Source organism: Lissotriton vulgaris, chromosome 4_1 (assembly GCF_964263255.1).
Source record: "Lissotriton vulgaris chromosome 4_1, aLisVul1.2, whole genome shotgun sequence".
Classification (NCBI taxonomy): domain Eukaryota; kingdom Metazoa; phylum Chordata; class Amphibia; order Caudata; family Salamandridae; genus Lissotriton; species Lissotriton vulgaris.
Window position 1 is genome coordinate 602129355 of NC_141691.1, and position 23679 is coordinate 602153033.

At 41.5% G+C, this 23679-nt stretch overlaps 1 protein-coding gene across 1 annotated transcript in view; it reads right to left on the reverse strand.

Annotated features, from left to right (window-relative positions):
* Positions 1-23679, reverse strand: part of MATCAP2 (microtubule associated tyrosine carboxypeptidase 2) — a 358052-nt gene that overhangs the window by 167673 nt on the left and 166700 nt on the right. Inside the window, exon 3 of the mRNA XM_086964828.1 lies at positions 478-621. Coding sequence (XP_086820954.1) covers positions 478-621 — 144 coding nt within the window. The remainder of the gene's footprint in view (positions 1-477; positions 622-23679) is intronic.

Genomic DNA, 23679 nt, shown 5'->3' on the forward strand with positions numbered 1-23679 from the left:
CCTGACACACTTATGTTGTGATGACTGATTTTACAACCACACCTCAGGTCCTCTACTTAACAGAGTTATTGATTGTTTCTGTTGTATAACACCTCTCCAAACCTCTCACCTAAACACAAACTCAAATCTATGTATATTTCTGGAATTTCAAGAGCAAACCTTCTACGACCTTCGTATCCCGCCACTAGATCTTTGAACTGGTTATTGGTGTATAAGGGTGTCTACTTGTTTCAGTTGGTATTTATAACAAGTAGATTTTCTCTTGCTTTTACCCTGGATATACACATATTTCCGTATCAATATCCATATCCAGCAACACACATTTGAAACTGGGCTCCTGGAATCCGTATCCAGGTCATTTTAGTCCTTGAGGAAGGTTGTCACTGGTGTTTATTTATATTGACTATTAAGGTGCATACATATCCCTCTTCCAGCATCATAACATTCTTTTAGCTGATGTCCTTGAGCAATACCTACTTCCCCGATGCAGCCCTCTTTCTCCATGTACTTCCTCACTTGATACCAGATGCGTGGCTTGGAAAGCAGACTACCCCCAGTCGCCTGCTGGAACTTCTCATAGCTTCCATACTTCTCCAAGGCTAGCACCATAATTTTGATGGCCTGCAAAAAGAATGATTGAGCAGCAGTAAATAAAATGTCAATTTAGAAAAACACGATGTACAGGTTTAGCTATGTTGTCATTGTACACTTTTATGTTCAAAGACTGTCAACGAAAAATTCTTAGATGGAAAACAAAAAGTGAAAAAGTTCTTAGGCCATCAAAGAATATTCTTTCTTTCAAGAATATCTCTTCATAGAATGTTGAACAGGCTTCATGAAGAGTTACTCAACACTGTCTAATTTTTAGGTCGAGCCTACCAGGCGGTACAAAAGGGGGTGGTGATGGATGGAGCATCTGAACCAATCAAACACACACCCAGTCAGCAGATCTGGGTTTAATCCATCACCGTTCTTTAGCCCACTCTGCCACCCCAGTTCAGACATGGCCATATGCAAATCAGTCTGACCCTGTGCCTCATGGGAACATTCTAGCCCGAACTGCCAAGCCATGCCTTCCCTGGACCGGAAACAAGCTTCCTAGGACCGGTTTCAGGCATTACAGCCGTCTTCAACCAGGCTTGCTTGAATCCAGTGGCAAAGTGAGCAAGAGACTCAAGTCTGAGCATAACCTGCCAACTTATGGCGAACAAAGTGGTACAAAAGGGGGTGGGGATGGACGGAGCATCTGAACCAATCAAACACTCACACCCAGTCAGCAGATCTGGGTTTAATCCATCACCGTTCTTTAGCCCACTCTGCCACCCCAGTTCAGACATGGCCATATGCAAATCAGTCTGACCCTGTGCCTCATGGGAACAGTCCAGCCCGAACTGCCAAGCCATGCCTTCCCTGGACCGGAAACAAGCTTCCTAGGACCGGTTTCAGGCATTACAGCCGTCTTCAACCAGGCTTGCTTGAATCCAGTGGCAAAGTGAGCAAGAGACTCAAGTCTGAGCATAACCTGCCAACTTATGGCGAACAAAGTGGTACAAAAGGGGGTGGGGATGGACGGAGCATCTGAACCAATCAAACACTCACACCCAGTCAGCAGATCTGGGTTTAATCCATCACCGTTCTTTAGCCCACTCTGCCACCCCAGTTCAGACATGGCCATTTGCAAATCAGTCTGACCCTGTGCCTCATCGGAACAGTCCAGCCCGAACTGCCAAGCCATGCCTTCCCTGGACCGGCACAGCTGTCTGGTTGCAAAAGATTGGAGCATGTGTCTACAAAATGAAACAGCCGGCCATGTCATAGGCTTTTTTCACCTTATTTAGCCAAACTGCACAGCATCCGGGATGCTGTACACATAGCTAAAAAAAATTGAAAAAGCAGTAGATCTCAAAGTCGAGACCTATAGGATTTGCCAGTGCTTTTTGTTAGAGCTGGCTAGAGTACCTTTAGCCTTTCAGATCGCTTGAGATTAAAAATAATACATTGAACTTTCAACAACGTGTATGAAAAGCAATTTTCTCTTGGCTACCAAAAGGGAGGAGTAAGGTTCCAAGCTAACATATAGGGTTCAGTAACTATATCCCTCACACATGGCTTTGTGTTGTGTCATTGGTGAGGCATGTGAAATTCCACCTTCTAAGCACCATAGTAATTTTAGAATACGGCATTTCTTTCAAGGGTGAATGTAGAATGTTAAGCACACTGCAAGACGCACCCAGAGATTGCCAACAGTCATTATTACTGTAAGGTATCAGAGGACATTGTTCTCCCCATTATCACTAGTTGGGTTCGCCAGCAGTGGGAGCAATAACATCAATGGCCTTGGTTTGCATGGCACTCTGATTTAAGCATCAGGGAGAAAGGACTTCGTCACGATACAAGACGTACTGCTTCCCCCACATCACAGCATTGCTGATCCCGTGCATATTTGGGAGAACTGAGTGGACTGGCCACTGGACAATATATTGTGAACATTTCTTGCAATTTTAGGTGTCATGCTGAGGCCCATTCCAAAACATGTGACCGCTGAACAAAAGTGCATCAAGCATGGCTTTTCATTCTACGACGATGGACCACTCCACTGGTGCAAGTTTGCAAACTAGGGCCTGATGTACAAAAAACACAGCGAGCTGCAAGCAAGTCGCAAAATGGTTAGCGACTGCTCACTAATGGCATATTTCTTAATATCGCACACTACAATGAATATTTAGTGAATCTTTATTTTTGTGATGGAAAATACTGAATCGCTAAATAAGATTACAGTGAATCACTATTTCGAAGTACAAAGCATTTGCAAATAGGAAATGCTTCAAAACACAGTATTTCGCTAATGCAAAATACCAACAATTGGTAGCTGGTGGTGCGGGCCCCCAGGGTGTTGGTGGGATGGCGGAGGCACATGGGGGGTACCTATGGTACCCCCCTGCATTTGCATGGATGACGTGGCAGGCACTGTGCAGTGTCTGCTACGTTGTGCATGCAAATGCACACATGCCTTTTTGCATTGCGGCAGGTGCTGCTGACAGCATCGCCCGCCGCAATGCAAAAAAGACGGGATGCGCCTGCCAGTGTGGCGGGCGCATCCTAATTGCGCATGCGGGACCGCTGCAGACATGGCGGGCGGTCCCATTTCCAAGGGCCTATCCGCCTTCCATCGTAATAGACCCCCATAGTTTTTAATCACTCTACAACGTTGTTCTAAATTCAAAAGACAATTATGTTTTTATTCCATACAATCATCTAATATGCTTCTTCGTCAGAAATTGATTAAAACATATATATTTTTATTGGGTTGTATCGACTTCTCATTTTTACAAGACTGGACTACTGTTTACTCCAATAACCCCCCAGTCTCTCTGTTGGTCCCCATGTCTTTGGTGTTGTGTTCAGAGTCTAAGTCAGATCCCCACCCAGCTTACCTCGACCCTCCTCTGGCAATCTACCCTATGCTTTCCTTCAGTTCTATCCATGGGCCCCATATTTTTTCAAATTTTTAGAGACATCCCCTTGCTTGGTCGATATTCTGCTCTGCTTCCATACACCAGTTCATACCTTCCCCCCATTCCCGCCTAGTTGGCAACATCTTCACACCCCAATATTTGAGGAGGTCTCTACGGGCCATTATCAAGGCCAAGTTGTTGAAAAGCTGTGCGTATCTATCAAAGGGCTGCTCCCCTAGATGCCCAGGGACATCAGCTGGGGTGTATCTTGTAACCCAGTGTTGCTGATAGTCGTTTACCAATCCGCCCCCAGTAGGCCCAGAACCCCGGACATTCCCACAATGTGTGAATCAGGGTGCCCGTCATCCACAAGCATCGTGAACAGAGGTCATCAGTCACCCTTCCTATCCAGGACAGTCAGGTTCATGTTTAGTATGCACTATACGGTATTTCTAACTTATTGAGTCATAACCTTGCTCTTATTGCCACTTCGCTCGGGGTGCCTGCGTGCCTGACTCCAATCATCGTCCTCAAGTCTGCCTAGTTTCCTCTCCCATTTCTCCCTGAGGGGATCCTATGATGGAAGATTATTGGTCAGTAAGGTAGATCCGTCGGGGGCCACGGAGTACTCTGTATTCCAGTGTGCATTTCTCCTCTATGGTACCTTGGAGGTCCCCACCCTGCTCCAGGATGTGCTTCATTTACTGGTACCTTAGGGCTTGACTCCCTGTTAGTTCGTATTCTTTCTGTAATTCATCGAATGGGACTAATGCCCCTTCTTTCCAGACATCTCCTAGCCTGGAGACTCCCATAAGGTCACACTTCTCGTGGCCGTCAACCCTATGTACCGGCCCAGGAGGTTCGAGTCCCATTGGGGTGGGGGTGAGGTCTCCAGCGTTAATCTCCCCCACGTTCCCAGGCTCTGTTTAGCCCGTTTCCAAACTGTCACTACAGCTTTCCTGGGGAAGGGTGGGGTGGGGGCAATCCTCAATCCCCTTCAGTCTCTGCAGGAAGTGTTCCGGGGCCATTGCAACCCTGTCCAGTTGCAAAGATTGCTCTCAGTGGGCCGTAAAGGGCCAGTCATATATTCATGATGTCTGACAGTGTCTTGTTGCCACTCCCTTTCTCTTTGAAGATAAGTGTCTGGGAGATAGATCACACCTTTGACCTTGCCAAACTCAGACAACTTAATATTTCACATAAATTCAAACACTTAAAATGGTTACGTTAGGCAGAAAGTTCACAATATGTTACATTACATTAATTAATTAATCAGGTGTAAAAATACAGTAATTTTCACATAAATGTTCTCTACTTCTCGATCCCTTTATTCCTACTTTTGTTGCAAAATGGTCCGCTTCAGCGGTTAGATGGTGTTGACTATATGAATTGCTAAAGAATTCATATGGGCTTGTCTACTTATTGTGTAGGACATGGGTAGGGAAAAGAGGGAGAAGTGTTGAGTTACCAGTAGAGAAGTTCAGCATCCTTATAGAAGCTGCGTTTGGTTATGTTATGTCTAAGTACCATTTACTCTCTTCTATTTCTCAGAAGGATTTCTCTGTTGTCTCCTTTACTTTTATTTTACATACAGTCATTTAAATAAAAGACACATTTCTGTGGTGCTCATGTTGAGAGATGAAGTGTTCACACACTGGGAATTTAATGTCCTCCATGTTGACATTTATATTATGCTCTTACATGCATATTTTCAGTGATTCTATGATACTTCATAAGATGTTTGGATAAGATTGAGAATGTCCTCTGCATGATGCACAGATGTATCCCCCTGCCGTAAGTGCCAGATTGAATGCATCTGGTACATTGGGTGGTATTTGATTGTGGCCTGGAGTCACGCTATTTTAGCATGTGCGCTGAGGCACAGGGCTGTCATTGGACTTAAATGGGTCCTAGATCTGTCCTGTGACCATGTTGAGTGCACCATGCATGCCCTCATTGACAGTGATATACTGTCCTATTCCTGGGTTTAGCATAAACAGTGGTGGTAGCAGTATACCATGTTTTGTGAATCCATTGCTGTGACCAGACTTTTTATGTTTGTCACTACAGTGGAGGTTTACTGGCACTCTCATGTAAAGGTCAGCCGACTCCTAGCACTAACATCCCTAAGTATAGGTTGTGCATTGCTGTGTGTGTAGCCTGCATAGTGCGTGAGAGTAATCCAGAGTAATGGAGGCTTGTGTGATCCATTTTGTACACCTCAGACCTGGCTTTTGCACAAGACAGCGGGGATGTAGGGCCAGATGCATCAAGCGAAATGCGCTCGCAAAAGGGCCAGATTCTCAGAATCTGGCCCTTTGCAAGTGCAATTTTTGCATTTGGGATGCATCATCCCAAATGCAAAAATCGCAAATAGAGAATTCGCTAAAATGCGATTGTTTGTATTTAAGGAATCTCTAATTGAGATTCCTTAAATGCAATGCATGAAAGTATCAAAAATAGCGAATTCGCTAATAGGGCACGCAAATTACCATGAAGTACAACTTCATGGTAATTTGAAAAAACTTTGAAAAATGCACTTTTGTGCATTTTTCAAAGTTTCATGTTGCGCACACACATGCCCTAAGGGCATGTGTGTGCGCAACATATGTGCACAGATCACATTCGGGGGTGTAACAGGGTGTCCTTTGGACACCCCTGCACCCTTGAACTCGCAATCTCAATTTGCGAATCGCTAATTGCGATTCGCAAATTGAGATTGTCTTCCCATTCATTCCTATGGGCCTAGAATGGGGAGGTATTCATTAATTGCGACTCGCAATTTGCGAGTCACAATTAAGGAATCGCTATTTTTTTTTGTGATTGCTTGATGCATTCCATTTTGCTATTCCTTATTAGCGATTCCTTAATTTTCGCTAATAAGGAATCGCAAAATGGATGCTTGATGTATCTGGCCCGTAGTTTCCCTGACGGAGGAATTGTGTTGCAGGCATTCTGAAGCCAGAGGGAGGAGACCTAGACACTGGAATGAAGGCAGTGGAAATAACGCTCCTTTAGAAATTCAATTAGGCCTATTGCTTGGCAAGGAGTTGTAGATTAGTCGTAAGGGAAAGGGTGGGCTTGCATTCTCTGTTGTATAAAGTGAAAGGGGCCTTTTAGGTGAGGTCCAGCATTTTGTCTTTCCCTGCTCACACTGTCAGTTTGCTTGGTCACAGCCAGGTGCAGAAACCTCACACCTCATTGTGCCTCTGTTGTTGGTGCTCAAGGCTGGAGAATACCCTGAGGCAACTCTACACAAAGACTGTGTAAGCAGCCAGTAAAGACACTTGAAAGGGGAACCACCTCGTACCAGTTCGGAAGATGCAGAGTGGTGTACGCCTATTTGCTCAATAACTACAGAAGAGCACGAGGACAACACTATAGTACGGTCACCGGATCTCTGTTTGTCAGGCAGGTGCCCCAGCAGTCAGCACAAAGATCTCAAATGGAGTTGCTGGTAGCATGCCATCTCCCAGAAGTAAAAGAAGAGCGATTGAACTGAGAAGATAGCTGGGCGGCTACCCAAAGGACTGATCCACAGCAAGTGTAAGAAAATGTAAATTCTGAACCGTGAGAAACTGAGTGCAAGCATATTAGAGGAAAGATCAGCATTTGAGTCATTATCATGAAAAAGGAGTAGAAACCATCTAGACCAGAATGAGGGTGCCGAGGGAGATAGCAAATAGGGGTAGAACTCTGCCTAACAACATCAGGAACACTAAATTATGTTGTGAGTATTATTTATGAGTGATATTTCATTCTAGTGTGCATTAAAGCACTTCCATTAATTGTGTTGTTGTGTGATTGTTGAGGTCTAAGCTCGAGCACCCCCACACTACCTCCTTGAGAAGCCTGTAACTACTTGCCATTGCTACCAGTTAGGGCAAAATGCTGAACGAGTTGTACTTAGCCCAGGTTGTAGAGTTGTAGTAAGACGGACTCCCGGACATCAGAGGTAAATGACCCCAACCACTGCGTTTGAGGCCCAGTAGCCTCTGCTTGCTCTGGGCTCCTGGAAGGGGGCCAGACCAATGCTACATGGGCAAGTGACATGAAGGTTACATATAAGCTGTTACATGGTATACAGTGTTGAATCGTATAGGTTCAGTCACTTTTGTATTTGATCTCTGTTCTATGATATGCCAGTTTGCAGACTGATTAGTTATGGAATTTGTCAAAGCTTTGGGTGTCATAATGCAGGAATTTCTTTTGCAATGAAATTCAGAGGAACACAGAAGATATTGAAGGCTGCTCCCCCTTTGGAATGCAAACCTTGGAGTTGTCTTTATTACGTCTGTGAGAGAGGGGTTGCTAGCCAGGAGATACTAGCGTTTGTTCAGTAGCCTTCTTACATAGTGATGCCCTTACCTGTATTTGGTCATAAAATGTATAGTATTATTATTGTTTCTTATTTGCTCATCTGCTAGGAGTAACTGGTTAGCCTTTTGTTTGATTTCATGAATTGTCTGATTAATATAATCTTGTTTATGCCTCTGTTCTACAAATTCTGCAAACAATTCAGGCAATGACATAAATTAGGTAGCATATATGGATTAATAATGTACATCTCTTCTGAACTTTGAAACTTGTAGGAGCCATGACAAATGTGGGGCTTACTCACAAAGGTATTTTGGAGTATGTAAAGTAATACTCTTGTATTACTCTTTTATGTACTCTTTCATGTCTTTAAGAATTTTCTAAAAAACGCATAAAATGTGAATAATGGGATAATTCAGGGGCTATTCATATACAAATAGCTTAAACTGAAAGAAGTGTGCTGGCTTTGCATATCAATGAATAGAGTGTTGGATGTTTCTGCTCCTATTTACAAACGCATGCAAGAGCACATAAACGTTATTGTAATACTTCTTTCAGTACTCATGAATGCTTTTATGAATCAACCCCTATGTAAAATCTTCGTTCTCCAATATGGCTCACCAGTCCTCAATTCCAATTCGCTCTCACTGAAATGACAACGCTTGACCATATGCAACAGCAGACATCAACTTCAAGTACTCGACTGATCTTGGAACAAAGACTACAGAGCAGTGGTTAATTATTTAGTTATCCATGTAACTCTCATATAATGTCTTTGTCACTGTCTTCATTTGTACGGGGGTCATAGCTTTGTGTTCTTCTTTCATAAGAAGACCCCCAGGAAGACACTTTTCAGTGCACCCTCTATCTATGGCTTCATTGGCTTCTTCTTTCTGTACTATACTGTAATTATGTTTTTTCACTTCCAGTCTCTTCTCCAACCATTGTTTAAACATTTGCTTGCACCTATGTCATTTTTTAATTTCCTTTTGTCCACATGACCATCCCTCGAAGGTTCTCACCGACTTTAATTCGTAATCCGCATTCCCTCTCCTGTACAGTGCACCTTATAGCTTCGTCAGTCACACCCTGCCTCTGTACCTAACCTGACAAGACGTATGAATATTCCTTGAGGTGGGTAGTCACCCACACTACTAATAATCCAAGTTTCTTTCAAGAATGTTGTTTACAATTTGAACTAAGTCACACTACTACTTCCAACCTTGACTGCATTAGAGAGTGCATAAATTGCAAGCGTAGTTTTGTTTCTTTCCGAAAATATCTGTGACTTGACCGTGTGGCAGTTTTGCGCCGTAAAACCTCTATGGGCCATGAAATGCAGACGTATATACTTTCAAACGCAGAAAAGTCAATATCAAGGAGTTTTGACCATGTGTGCAACTGTAAATTCATTAAAAAACATGCTATAGTACTTAGAAAATCATAGGGTTTCAAGTGGCGACAAAACAGCAGGGACTAGTCCAGGTGCAGTTACTGCTTGCCACCTGGGAAGTTGCAGGAAAAGGTCTCTTTGAGCCTGCAGCTTTAACAGGTCAGTGTTATGCCTTATTTTCCCTGAGGGCAAAAGGGAGCAGGTCCGGTCATTTACAGCTCCTCTCACATCACAGACGGGTCTAACTCTAAAATCCAGTTTGGGGAAGTTACTGTAACCCCAATATACCCAGATACAGAAAGAACAAAGAAGAGTTTTCCAGCAATCAGACAGTAAATACACAAGAATTGTATTGGCAGTCAGGTTCCCCTCGTGTCAGGTGTGTCCCCAGTGTTATATGTAAAACCCAGAGACAGAAAACTGGTGAGACTAAGCAGTCCCTTAGCAATTCGACAGTGGATACCCAAGAATTGCTTTGAAATCCTGCTTCCCTTCCTTTCAATAAAGCCTGCAGTGTTATATGTGAACCCAGCAGACCTGTCAAACACAATTTGAAATTCAAGCAGGATGTGACACTCTAATGTCCAAAAGGTTGCTTACAGCTCCATTCTGCACATTCTGTCAGGTTGATAGGCACTAGTGACACTTAACGTACAGGCCATGGGTACATTTTAAACCATATACTAGGGTCTTGTATGTAAGTTAAATAAAATACTTAGGAGTATACCAGTTTCATCATGATGAAAGGGGTAGCAAAGGCACTTTAGCTCTGGTTAGCAGGAGTAAACTGCACATATGCCTACAGCCAGCATAAACAGCCAGGGCAACAATCTGGGTGTACACCGTGCAAAAGATTGTCATTCCTACAATTCACAAATGGAATTATTTGTGACCTAGGATAAAGAAGGGGGACAGGATTTGCAAACATTTTGCTGTGACTTCTTGTAGTATTCCTGGCTTACTCCTGAAGTCCAAAAGAAAGTGAGGAATAAGTTATGAGAAGTTCTAGCTTCTACTAGAATCCAGTAGTAAGCCAGGAGGACTGCTGAATCACTATCACTTGATAGATACATATGTCAATAACGACAGAATGCAACATTTTATCACATCAATCCCTAGTTAGGGTGCCATGAGCCCTAATGCAAGCATGGAATAACAACTCCACACCTCTGAATCAATTGTAAAAGGCACCAATGGTTCAAGAGTGGTGGGCTCCTCCCAGCCTTGGGCCCCAGTGTCACTGCACCTGATGCAACAGCTTACAGCTGAAAACGGACCAAAGTGGTTTTAAGTCTTTGTGTCTATTTGCCTTGCAGCTGTACATACTTGCATTTTGCCCCATGGCTTGGAATCGCTCTGGTTTTAAAATTAAGTGGTTGCTGACAAACGGAAAAAGCACAAAATGCTTTTCATTACTCAACAAAAGAGCTATCAGCATGGGGGTGGGGACGTGGCTGTAAACAACCATCAGAGAATGTGTTCACATAAGCAATTAACAGAAATTGTAAAGGGTTTTGTAAATCCACTTAAAGAAAAACAATAGGTTAAATATTTCCCTGTTAAAAGACACCAAGCAAGACAATCAATGTGCTCAGATATTCCTTTAAATATCTATGTACTGCATTGTCACATTACCCTCCACTACTCAGAAGGTTAGAGGTTGTTTAGCAGGTTTTACAGCCTGTCTTGATCTATTGCCTTTGGTCACCTCTGCTAAAGCATAGGTACTCTGAGGAACGAAAGGATTAGTGAAAAACCACAGTCAACAGACACGGTGAGAGTGGATGTATTGGTATAAATGCAAGCACAACAACATCTATTTATCTATTTGTCTGTCTGTCTAGTTATAGATAGGTAAGACTTTCCATAGGAAGCGCAGGTTAGAATTGTCATCCTTAGGGTGGTCTTTCCCCAGAATGTTTGCCTTTTACCTCCTGTTTTTGCTGATTCTTTTTGTTGACCGTAGGACTCTGGGCACTTTACCACTGTTAACTAGTGCTAAAGTGCATCTGTTTCCCCCCTAAACATGAAGACATTAGTTTATACCCGATTGGCATATTTGTTGTCCTTTGTAAAGTGGTATTCCATATATCAAGGACCTGTACTTCAAATTCAACTAGTGGGCTGCAGCACTGATTGTGCCACCCAAAGAAGTAGCCTTTCAAACCTGTGTCAGGCCTGCCACCGTAGTGCCTGTTTGTGCAATTTACTGCCATTTTGACTTGGCATTCAAAACTGCTTTCCAAGCCTTAAACTTCCCTTCTATGACATATAAGGCACTCCTAAGTTAGGCCCTAAGTAACCTTAAGGGCAGTTTGCTATGTAAGTAAAAGGAAGGACATCTACCTTTATGTTTTCCATGTCCTGGTATTGACAAAGAGTCGATTTCTTTTTTTCACTCACTACTGCAAGGCCTACTCCTCTCATAGGCTAGCATTGGGATTTCCTTAATATGTTTTAAAATTCTAATTCCTGATCAGACAGGAGTATCGTTTTCTTGTTTCAAATGTTTGGAATGGTAATGATACATCCTTCTTACTGGTGTAGTTTGATTTAAGCTTACTGTTTTAGAAATGCCACTTTTAGAAAGTGGACTTTTCTCTGCACTTACTGCTGTGTGTGCCTGACAGCCACGCCTGCAGTGGGTGACAGCTACACTTGTGCATTCCCTCTAGACAGCCACAACACAGGAAGGATAGGTGTGTCTGAGTACCCATCTACAAACATCCAAGACCCACTCAGACACTGATGCACTTACTCAGACACACACAACCTCTCACAGACACACTCAGACACTCATGTACCCCCTCACAGACCCATACAGCCACTCACACAGCCACTCAGACCCATTCAGATATTCATACACCCACTCACTGACCCACTCAGACACGCATGCGCCCCCTCACAGACCCAGTCACTCATACAGACACTCACACACCCACTCAGAGACTCACAGACCCAGTCATACCCACTCAGAAACTAATGCACCCACTCACAGACTGACTCACACACCCATGGAGGTACTTGCAAACCACTCGCACTCTAACACACTCAACTCAGACACTCATGCACCCACTCAGACACTCACTCTGACATTCACGCACCTACTTACAGACCCACTCAGACATGCATACACCCACTCACACACCCAGTGAGACACTTCTGCATCCAATCCTAGACACTCACACACCCACTCACACACCCATTGAGACATTCATACACTCACTCACACACTCTCAAAGGTTAGAGGTTACAGTTAGGAAATAGAATTTTAAAAACCCTAGAAATTCACTTAAGAAACCAAAGGTTGCAGGGACTTTATAGTTAGGAAGCAACAATAAAGAAAACCTTAGAAATTCACTGACAAAACCAAAGGTTACAGGAATGCTAAAATTAGGAAATAGAATTGAAAAAACCTTAGAAATGTACAGAAAAAAATAAAGGTTACATTTGTCTTGTAAAACCCAGTAAAATTCAGCAGTTATAGTTAGCTGAGCTACATATAACTGAGACTCCTGCAATGCACTGCTTATGACCTCACATATTACATCACACAATGACATGGTCAGAGCATCACTGATGACATCATCCACAGAACCACTCACATCCCCACGCAACCTCTCATACACCCACTGACCTATCCATACAACCACTTACACACCCACTTACTCATCCACAGAGCCATTCACACACCCACTAATTCACACAGTCACTCAATCACCTATACAGCTACTTATTCACCCATGCAGCCACTCACACAGAGCCACTCACAAACTGCCACTCAACCACGTACATACCCATTCACACATCCATACAAGCACTCACAAGTCTACTCACTCACCCATATTGCCACTCATAGTCACTCTCCAATACAGCCACTCCCACACATGTTCAGTTAACCAAACACCCACTCAACCAGCCACTCACTCACTCACCCATATAGCCACTTACACACCCAGTCATTCACCCATACAGTCACTCAAACAGCCTCACAGACACCCATACAATGACTCACACACCCAATCACCCACCCATACAGTCACTCATAAAGACTCACCCATAAAGCTACTCACACACCCACTTATACACTCATACAACCACTCAAACAACCATTCACACACTGTCACTCACACACCCACTTACACACAAATACACACAGTCAAACAGCCACTCAAATAATATACGTTAGAAATCGTTTCACTCATTATTAGTACACAACATTTACAAATGTAACTTTTGTACTACCTTGGTATATATGTTAACTTGCATACATTTTTGGAAAACACACACAATTGCTGGATGATGTCATCAGTGATGTCACTGACCATGTCATGACTGATTTAATATGTGCGGTCATAAGCAGTGCATTGTGGGGCTACAAGTTATAGTTAGCTCAGCTAGCTATAACTTCAGAACTTCCCCCTTTCTCCACCACTCTGCAAATGTGACTACTAGTTAAAAAACAATAGAACTTCACTCAAAAAAATCAAAGGTTACAGGGATGTTATATTTAGGAAATAGATTTAAACAAACTTTAGAAATTGACTTAAAAATCCTACGGTTACAGGGACATTATAGTTAGGAAATAGAAGTTCAAAAACTTACAAATTCACTGAAAAAAAAAGGTTACAGGGACTTTATAGTTAGATTCACATTTCATTCATGCAAAACCAGAGAAGGTTAACAGTTATATTTATCTGAGCTAACTATAACTTAGGCCCCGCAATGCACTGCTTATGACTTCACATATTACACCACTCATGACATGGTCAGTGACATCACTGATGACATCTTATATAATATCACTGATGACATGATCCACAGAACCGCTCACACACCAACTCATAATCCCATACAATTTCCTGTACACCAACTCAGACACTCAGCCAACCAGTCATATACCCATTCACAGACCCATAAAAGTACTCATAGATCCACTTACTCATCCACAGAGCCACTCACACAACCACTCAATCCCCCATACAGCTACACATAGAACTAGTCACTCAGCCATACAGCCACTCACACAGCCACACACTCACCCATATAGCTAATACACAAACACTTATTCACCTATACAGCCTCTCACACACCCACTCACTCACCCATACAACCAATCACACACTCACTAACATACCCAAACAACCACTTACATACCCATCCACACATCCATAGAGGTGCTCACCCATCTGCTCACTCACCCATACAGCCATTCACACAGATACAAACTCTCCAATACAGCCACTCACACAGCCACTCACTCATCCATACAGCACACTTACACAAACAGTCACTCATTCATACAGCCAATCAGACACCTGCTCACTCCCCCATAGAGTCACTCACACACCCAAACAGCCACTAACACATGCACTCACTCACCAATACAGCACTAGCACAGCCACTCACTCACACACAAATACACACAGCCACTCACTTATTATATGTTGAAAGTAGTATCACTCAGTATTAGCACATCTAGTATACTAATACATCTTTTGTAGTAGCTTAGTATATATGTTTAACACTCATAAATTGTTAGAAAACACACTCACTTGATGTGAGGTCACAAGCAGTGCATTGCGGGGACGTAAGTTAAAGTTAGCTCATGTAACTATAAGTGCTGAATTTCTCTGGTTTTGTACGAGTGAAATGTCATCCTAACTATAACGTCCCTGAAATCTTTGTTTTTTTCAGTGACAAATAAATATATATAAATAGATATATGTATATAAATATATATATATATATATATATATATATATATATATATATATATATATATATATATATATATATATATCCGAAAAGACTCCAAATACCACTTCCTGGTCAACCAACGTCGAACCGGCGAGGGAACATAGGAGACGGACCACAGAATGCGCTGCACAGGATCTTTTATTTGCAGAGAAGCCGGTAAGCCAGAGGGCACTACGCGTTTCGGGCTGGAAAAGCCCTTGTTCACATGCAAATGAACCAGTTTCAACTTTATAATTTTATACTGCTGTGCACACCCAATTGGCCCGCCCTGTCACATGGTATACAACTGCATAGACATAAAAAACATTTTACTCCCACATCTTGAGGAGAGAGGTACTGCCAAGTTTACAGTTTTCCCTTGTTTTCAAACAAACCCCATTTCTATGTCATATATTATATATTATTTGCATACAAATTAATATAAAATAAAATGGGTTGTCATGTTTTAAAACCAAGATTGTAGGCAGATTTGATGAATACGGTATCACAAAATTAATAACAGGATAAATCCTTATATACATAACCGTTAAAATGTCTATATACAGTATTGTAGTGACTGGGGAATTGTAGGATTGTTGAAGGTGCCAATATTTACATTTTGGACTGGTTCCAAGTCTGCGAAAGGTGGAGAGTGATAAAGTGCATAGGGAAGAGAGGTAGGTGAGAATAAAGTGCTGAATCCACATGTTGTTAAGTACCTTTTGTCATCATTGCATAAATGCATAAAATCAGAGATAGGAACATGAACCTATATAAATCTCATACAAAAGTTTAAAACAATGGATACTTAATAAAACCACCATGTGTAGAATTCATAGTTGCTAAAAATACCCGGTGTAAAATACAGTGATAAAAAGTGTACAAAAATATTTTTTCATTTTTTTGATAAAACACGTGTATCTAAATTATTATATATAACAATATTTATAATATTAGAGGAAGGTAAGGAGTTACATTTATCAATGGTAGGTTGACCAACAAGGAACTTGACTGGTCAACTATACAGCTAGTGAATTCAGCACCATCATAAATTACTTGGACTTAGAAGATTTGACCCACTAGATAACAGGGAACCTGACTATCTAGTGGAAAAGAAACCAAGGTACTGTTTACTAAAGAGCATCTCATAGAAAGTGACGAAGATCCTCAGTAATGTTGAGCCCGTGAGGCCATTTACTGTCGAATTCGAGGATCATTCGTGATTCCAATTGCCTGAGTTTGAGCTCACGGTTGCCTCCACGTCTTAACTTGGGAATCGAGGCTATTACGTAGTAAGATAGACAATTAATATCTTTACTGTGAGTGCTCAAAAAGTGACGTGCTACTGGGTATGCTGGATCCGAGTGCAAAATTGCTCGTATATGCTGTAGAATTCTGACATGTACAGGTTGTATGGTGCTGCCTACATAATTGAGGCCGCACGTACATGTCAGAACGTATACTGCATATTCAGTTTTGCAAGTATGCTGGCCTTTAATTGGGGTCTCTGTATCACTGAAGGGAGTTGTGTAATGAGTCTTATTTATTCCGAATTTACATGCTCTACAAGTATATATATATATATTATATATATATATATATATATATAATTGTAACATAGGAGGGAGGGAGAGAAAAGTGGATTCAGTCTCCCCGAATATGTTTCATAAACAAAGTGGAATCCACTTGGATGGTGGTGGCGATCCCTACTGTGGTGGGGAGCAATCAGTGTTGTTAAAATACCCCTCACACACCAAAAGGCCCCTTGGTGTGTGTCATACTTCATCATTGGGGTCTTCACACCCCTCTCCTGGATGCGGCGTGCTGCGACTGACGACTGCGTGGGAGCACTATTATTGGACTATGTGTGCGGTAATGAATGTAGGTGAGTGGTGGGTTAAGTGATGGTTACAAAATACCTGGCTCGTGGGGTGAAAAAATAGACTTTTATTAAGCCCCCGGCTGGTGTCATTAAAAGGGGTGCAGTGAGAGGTTGTTAGTGTATAATTATGTACATCAACCTCATATGTGCGTCTACATGAACATGTTTCGGAGTGAAAAACTCCTTCTTCAGGACGGGGTTTGCACAAAGATCCCCACCTTACTCACATGAATGTAAATGTAAAAGTGTATTCTACAAAAAGGAAGTGAACTATAGGTGATATGTACCTAGTTTCTAGTTCAGAATTGTAGTCTCTCATTGCCCAATTGGCGTGTATTAAAGACCTAGAGGGAGAAAAAGCATATTAGATACTATTCTCATAATAATCTATAAATATCTTACAGGTTGTGGTGACCTTAGGAAAAAGTGAAGGGTTGCCGATTTCTACATACATATATTATGCCTTAAGTGATCGGGCACCCTGTAAACCAGGGTGCCCGATCACTTAAGGCATAATATATGTAAACCAGGGTGCCCGGTTAATTGAGAGTTATCTAAGCTTTTACAAACAGAACGTTCTGTAAGTGCAACCTATCACCCAAATGATTTAGATGAGAATACTAATATATAAGCTGCACACCTTCAGAGAAGGAGAGTTAGTACTTCTGACAAATTGCAAGCGAACAACAAGAAAAGGAGGCATTTTGGAGCATAAGTTTACTGGACCATACTGTATTGCAGATATGCAAGAAAAGCTTGTAAAATTAGTCAATAATGCTAGCAAAATGCCTTTACGTACAACTTATAATCTCAACATGTTGAATAAAAGCAAAATATTTAACATAACCATTCGAATGTCTCTAAAAGGTTTTCCTACAGATTTTGAAGCATCCCGAATATGACCAATGGCAGTTAGTGATAGAATCTAACCAAAGATAACAGGACAGCTACAATTGTGGTGTTTTTTGCATGCTGGTAATGATACTTCCAAAAACATTAATTTGTTGAAGATACATTGTTTTATGTTATTGTATGTTAATAACTGTTTTCGTTAGAATAGCTGTAAATAGGAAAGAGGGCTTTTAGGGATGACACTTATGAACGCCTACCGAGCGCGTCCATAGTGTGCATTGAAAGCATAATGGTATTCGCCTATGATTTTGTCTAACCACTAATATGGTCCTAACGTGGTTGGTTTGAAACCTCTGATGATTGCTTTTCAACCCCAATCCTATTGAGAACAATTGTTTTTATGTACATTAAAATTAAGCTTGGACATTTGTACAACGTATACATTTTTATCTCTTTTTTCAGTTTTCAGAATGTTACATAAGTCAGCAGCCAATTGCAGAGATTGAAGAAAGTATATCCTCCTGTTCTAGCTCATTACATCGATGTCTCAAACATGGAACGTACTAGTTGTGAGAAGCTCAATGAAAAGTGCAATGGACCTAATGGAGTTATCAGGTTTGACTTTAACATTTTATGATAAAAATGTATAATACCCTAGTGGTGTCATAAACTTCGGATTACTTGGTACTTTGTTTTGTCTTTGATTTTGTTTTATAAAAAGGCACAGCTTAAAATTTGAACATAGTATATATAGTAAGATATTTCCATTATGTTTGTGAATTAAAAATTAAGTTTCTTATCCTGCCATTACAACTTGTTTTGAACAGTTGTGACTGTCCTATGTACTCGATTGGTAAACCCCTGAAAACATGTACAAAATATTGCAAATTAGCTACTACAATTTATTACATTGCTGTTATGATGCGCTAATGTACTTATTTTTTACATTTAGAGTCTTTCTCTACTGTATGGAGCCAAAAAGATTCACACATTTTTAACAGATAACGTTAAGGTAAATACTCTCAATATGACTAGTCGACGAAGTTAAAAAGTAACGGATATAAGTACTTGAGGGGTTTTTGGTGGCTGATAATATATCTCCAATTCACACTTGTACAGATGGGTCTGATACAGGGTGTTTCTGTGTATAACTAATGGATGATTAGGTATTAGGATGGCATACAGAGCTCCCAACCTTCTTACTGTTTCTCTTAAAGGGTTCCAAATTGGGGACGAATATTAGGCTGTGCAGAAGAGGTTAACGGTGTTGCTCCACTGGTACTTGGGCCTTCTCATGAAGCAGGAGGAGCCTCTCTCAATCTCCTTAACTCTTCACTTGCAAAATTGACCGGATGCTTGATCTGCAAGTGCTTCTGCATACTTGTAGTTCCACACCAGTACTTTTTATTGGGGTCTCCTCTTTAAAGCAGTCTTGCATATGCGGCAAGTAACTTTTCTTGCATTCACCTTTTTTAAGACTTGTGGAAATTAATTTCAAAACATTCAATATTGTCGTAACGCACACAGCCAGACAAGAATGAACACTGCAACTTTAGTGCATTACAGAAAGGTAGCAAGCATGAAATTAGATGATTGGGTATTAGGATGGCATACAGAACTCACATATAAAAGTGGTTTCTCAGCCTTCTTACTTTTTCTCTTGAAAGCTTGATAAGGTCTTTCCAAGAGAATTTGAAAGGAGAAAGTAGGAGATGAAGAACAGAGGTAGGACGTTATAGCTCAAAGTGCAAAAATGGATAAAAAGGGAGGACCAAAGTCTACATGTACAATGGCCAGTGGAAGCGTTTTGAGAGTGGGTACACCCAAGGTCAAGTGAAGAGATTTGATTGATAAGGCATAGCAAAGCAGGGGGCAACAACGGGGAGAAAGGTCCATGGGTGGTGGAGGCTGGGTTTTGGTAATCTGCTCCATCTATAACTTTCTCTCTCTCAGAGTTTTAATGTCGTTTTCTCTATCTTTCTCTCTCTCACTCTCTCTCACATCATTTCTCTTTCTCTTTTAAAGTTATGGACGCTGCTGTCCACTCTGACGTGTAGAACCAAAGCTGAGTTGAAGTTGTGAACTCTGTTGGTCACAGTGTTTACACAAAGTAAGCAGAGAGGCCTAGATATACAATCCCTCTGATTAAATGCATTAGAAATAAAAGAGCTTATTTACAAACCCTTTGCGCCACTTTTGCATCACTTTCAACATGAGAAAAGTAACACAAAAGTGGCGCAAGAGTTTTGTAAATAAGCCCTAAAGAATATTGTCCTGCATAATGACTTGATCTCTCACCTAATTCTGTCTCATCTCTGAATTATTTTAAAGACCTGATGATCTGTAATGCAAATATGACGCAGCAGTCACTTCTATACAGACACCGCTTGAACGCAAGCCTATAAGACAAGTGAAATGTATCAGGCACACTGCACACTTTTTCTCTTCAAGGGTTCCAAATTGGGGACGAATATTAGGCTGTGCAGAAGAGGTTAACGGTGTTGCTCCACTGGTACTTGGGCCTTCTCATGAAGCAGGAGGAGCCTCTCTCAATCTCCTTAACTCTTCACTTGCAAAGTTGACCGGATGCTTGATCTGCAAGTGCTTCTGCATACTTGTAGTTCCACACCAGTACTTTTTATTGGGGTCTCCTCTTGAAAGCAGTCTTGCATATGCGGCAAGTAACTTTTCTTGCATTCACCTTTTTTAAGACTTGTGGAAATTAATTTCAAAACATTCCATATTGTCGTAACGCACACAGCCAGACAAGAATGAACACTGCAACTTTAGTGCATTACAGAAAGGTAGCAAGCATGAAATTAGATGATTGGGTATTAGGATGGCATACAGAACTCACATATAAAAGTGGTTTCTCAGCCTTCTTACTTTTTCTCTTGAAAGCTTGATAAGGTCTTTCCAAGAGAATTTGAAAGGAGAAAGTAGGAGATGAAGAACAGAGGTAGGACGTTATAGCTCAAAGTGCAAAAATGGATAAAAAGGGAGGACCAAAGTCTGCATGTACAATGGCCAGTGGAAGCGTTTTGAGAGTGGGTACACCCAAGGTCAAGTGAAGAGATTTGATTGATAAGGCATAGCAAAGCAGGGGGCAACAACGGGGAGGAAGGTCCATGGGTGGTGAAGGCTGGGTTTTGGTAATCTGCTCCACCTATAACTTTCTCTCTCTCACAGTTTTAATGTCGTTTTCTCTATCTTTCTCTCTCTCACTCTCTCTCACATCATTTCTCTTTCTCTTTTAAAGTTATGGACGCTGCTGTCCACTCTGACGTGTAGAACCAAAGCTGAGTTGAAGTTGTGAACTCTGTTGGTCACAGTGTTTACACAAAGTAAGCAGAGAGGCCTAGATATACAATACCTCTGATTAAATGCATTAGAAATAAAAGAGCTTATTTACAAACCCTTTGCGCCACTTTTGCATCACTTTCAACATGAGAAAAGTAACACAAAAGTGGCGCAAGAGTTTTGTAAATAAGCCCTAAAGAATATTGTCCTGCATAATGACTTGATCTCTCACCTAATTCTGTCTCATCTCTGAATTATTTTAAAGACCTGATGATCTGTAATGTAAATATGACGCAGCAGTCACTTCTATACAGACACCGCTTGAACGCAAGCCTATAAGACAAGTTGAATGTATCAGGCACACTGCACACGTAAAAAAAAAAGTAAATATCGTCAAGTGTTACTTTGACTTGTAATGTTTCACCTCATTTAGTCACATCGATCTAATTTTAAACACTAATTTTCTTTTTTGTTTTGCAGATTACCTACTGTACTTCTATTGGAGTCCATATCACATGTTGTTTATTATATTGTTTTGTCGAAGTTATGGTTCTAGTTATTTATTGTATTGTTATCTTTTAGTTATGATTCAAGTTATTTATTGTTTTAATAAAAGTTATTTTTAAAAAAGTATATACGTCTTTTTTTTGTGGGGGTAGCAGTCCCCAATAGAAATTATATTTATAATTTGAAGTATAATTCTGATGCTAACTCTTTACCAGATCTTTACCAGAGTCTATTGCTACAACTAACGGTTGCTATGGAAAAGTTTTAAAACTACAACTATTAGCAACATAGTGTGGTGAACTTCTAACATCTGTGCTCCATGAACTGTTACTATGGTAACAGGCAGAAAGCCGTTTGGGGGTAGGGTTGAAAAGTATTGGCTGTACAGAAACCGTTATATTTACCCAGGATCCTCTACATGACAGAAAGGAAAGCAAAGTAAAACAGAACACTGTGTACCAGATTTACAACACCCTTGTGCCACTTTCGCGTCCAACCCCCACCTACAAGAGTAGAAGTATGTGGGCCTCAACGACCCCCCTCAAGCCCCGGGAACAACCACCCCCGGGAATTTGTGTATTACGGGAGGCAGACTGCGTGGCCCTCCGCCTGGTGCCCTCGAGGGCCCTGGGTAACGCCACACCCAAAGGCCGGCTCCTGCAGTGTCCCGGGGTGCCTACCCCCGGGACACTGCTCTTTGCTTTGATACGGCAGGACTTTCACGGCTCTCGCCCTCCCATAGCAAACTTAGTTTGCATTTTGAAAGACAGAGCAATGACATCTGTTCTCACTTTCAAAATTCAAAGCAGATTGCATTTCCACATAGAAATTAGCATCTTCCCATGCGAAAAAGCAATGCCGGCTCCTGAAGAACGCTGAAGTTCATCACACAATGTTGCTAAATAAAACAGCAAGTGTGCTTGACTTCTCAATATACCAGCTGATCCTACGTAATGTTATTTTCAATAATGTTCTGATAACCAATAAGAATCATGCTCATAAAAAAAAGAAACATGCACCCTAGTTTTCAGTGTAGAATTTTGTCAAACAACCAATCATTTCTTTTCTGTTTTTCAACACTGCATCTTATCCACCATTTTAGAAAAATCTTAGCTTTCAAACTGCCATTTCATTTACAGAGACCATCTGAGTGCATCGAGACCTCCTTTCAAGATGCAAGAGTGTGAATTGTGGGACACAACGATATTTTCATGAGCCAAAGAGATTATAGAATGGGGTCCATTTACCACAACAATCTGCGTTTCAATATGCATGGCATCTATAGGAGAGATGCTGTACATTTTACAGATGAAGGGAACAGAATCTTCCTCATGAACTTTAGACTCTGCATCGGTACTTACTTGTAGGTACTAAAATCTCTCAATAAACACAAGGGCTCTTTTTAGAGCCACCCAAGTCTAAACATATAAGCTTGATGTATATCTCAAAAATACATGCTTGTTTTTTTCGGCGGCGAAATGCGCGGATCCTACGAGCACCAGCGACTTTAAAAAAAGTATATATATCTTTTTCCTTACTTTTTTTGCCTTACGGGTCCTTATGGGACCCCCTGAGCAGGCCTAGGGGGTCAGGGTGTGTCTATCCTGCCCCTGTTCACGTTTTGCACACATATTTCACAGACTTCTTCACCCTCGCTTCTATCAAGACACAAAAGGGCTGCCAACAGTTCCTGGTTTCGGATGTTTACAACCGCTTGGCAGCCAATTAGAATTGAGCGCGTGATCGGAACGGTGCGCTTATGGTACGATGCCAATCCTCGCATAATCCGAGGATCCACAGCGCCCATAGATATATAAATGACTTTAACCATAATTTTCTCAGAAACTACTGAACAGATTGACACCATATAAGCAAAAGGCACAAGTCGGAACTGAGGACTACCTCTCTTCCAGATTTGGTGTAATTCCGTTCAGCCGTTCAGACTGTAGCCGTGTCTAAAGGTCCTATGAGAAATTGCATGGGGAAAACACGTTTTGGGACCCACCTTTTTTCTCGGCCCCCGCTTGACTAATCCCCCCCAAACTTTCAGGGAAAGAGCGGAACTGAGCTGGCCGAAAGTTTGGAAAATTTCAAGAAAATTCATCAATCGGCGCCAAAGTTATTGCCAATAGAATGTTGCGGTTTTCCTATGGATAACAGGTCCTAACTGTAACTATGTACAGCGAACTGACATCAAGTGCTATGAGTACACAATTATCAGCCCAACTCACACT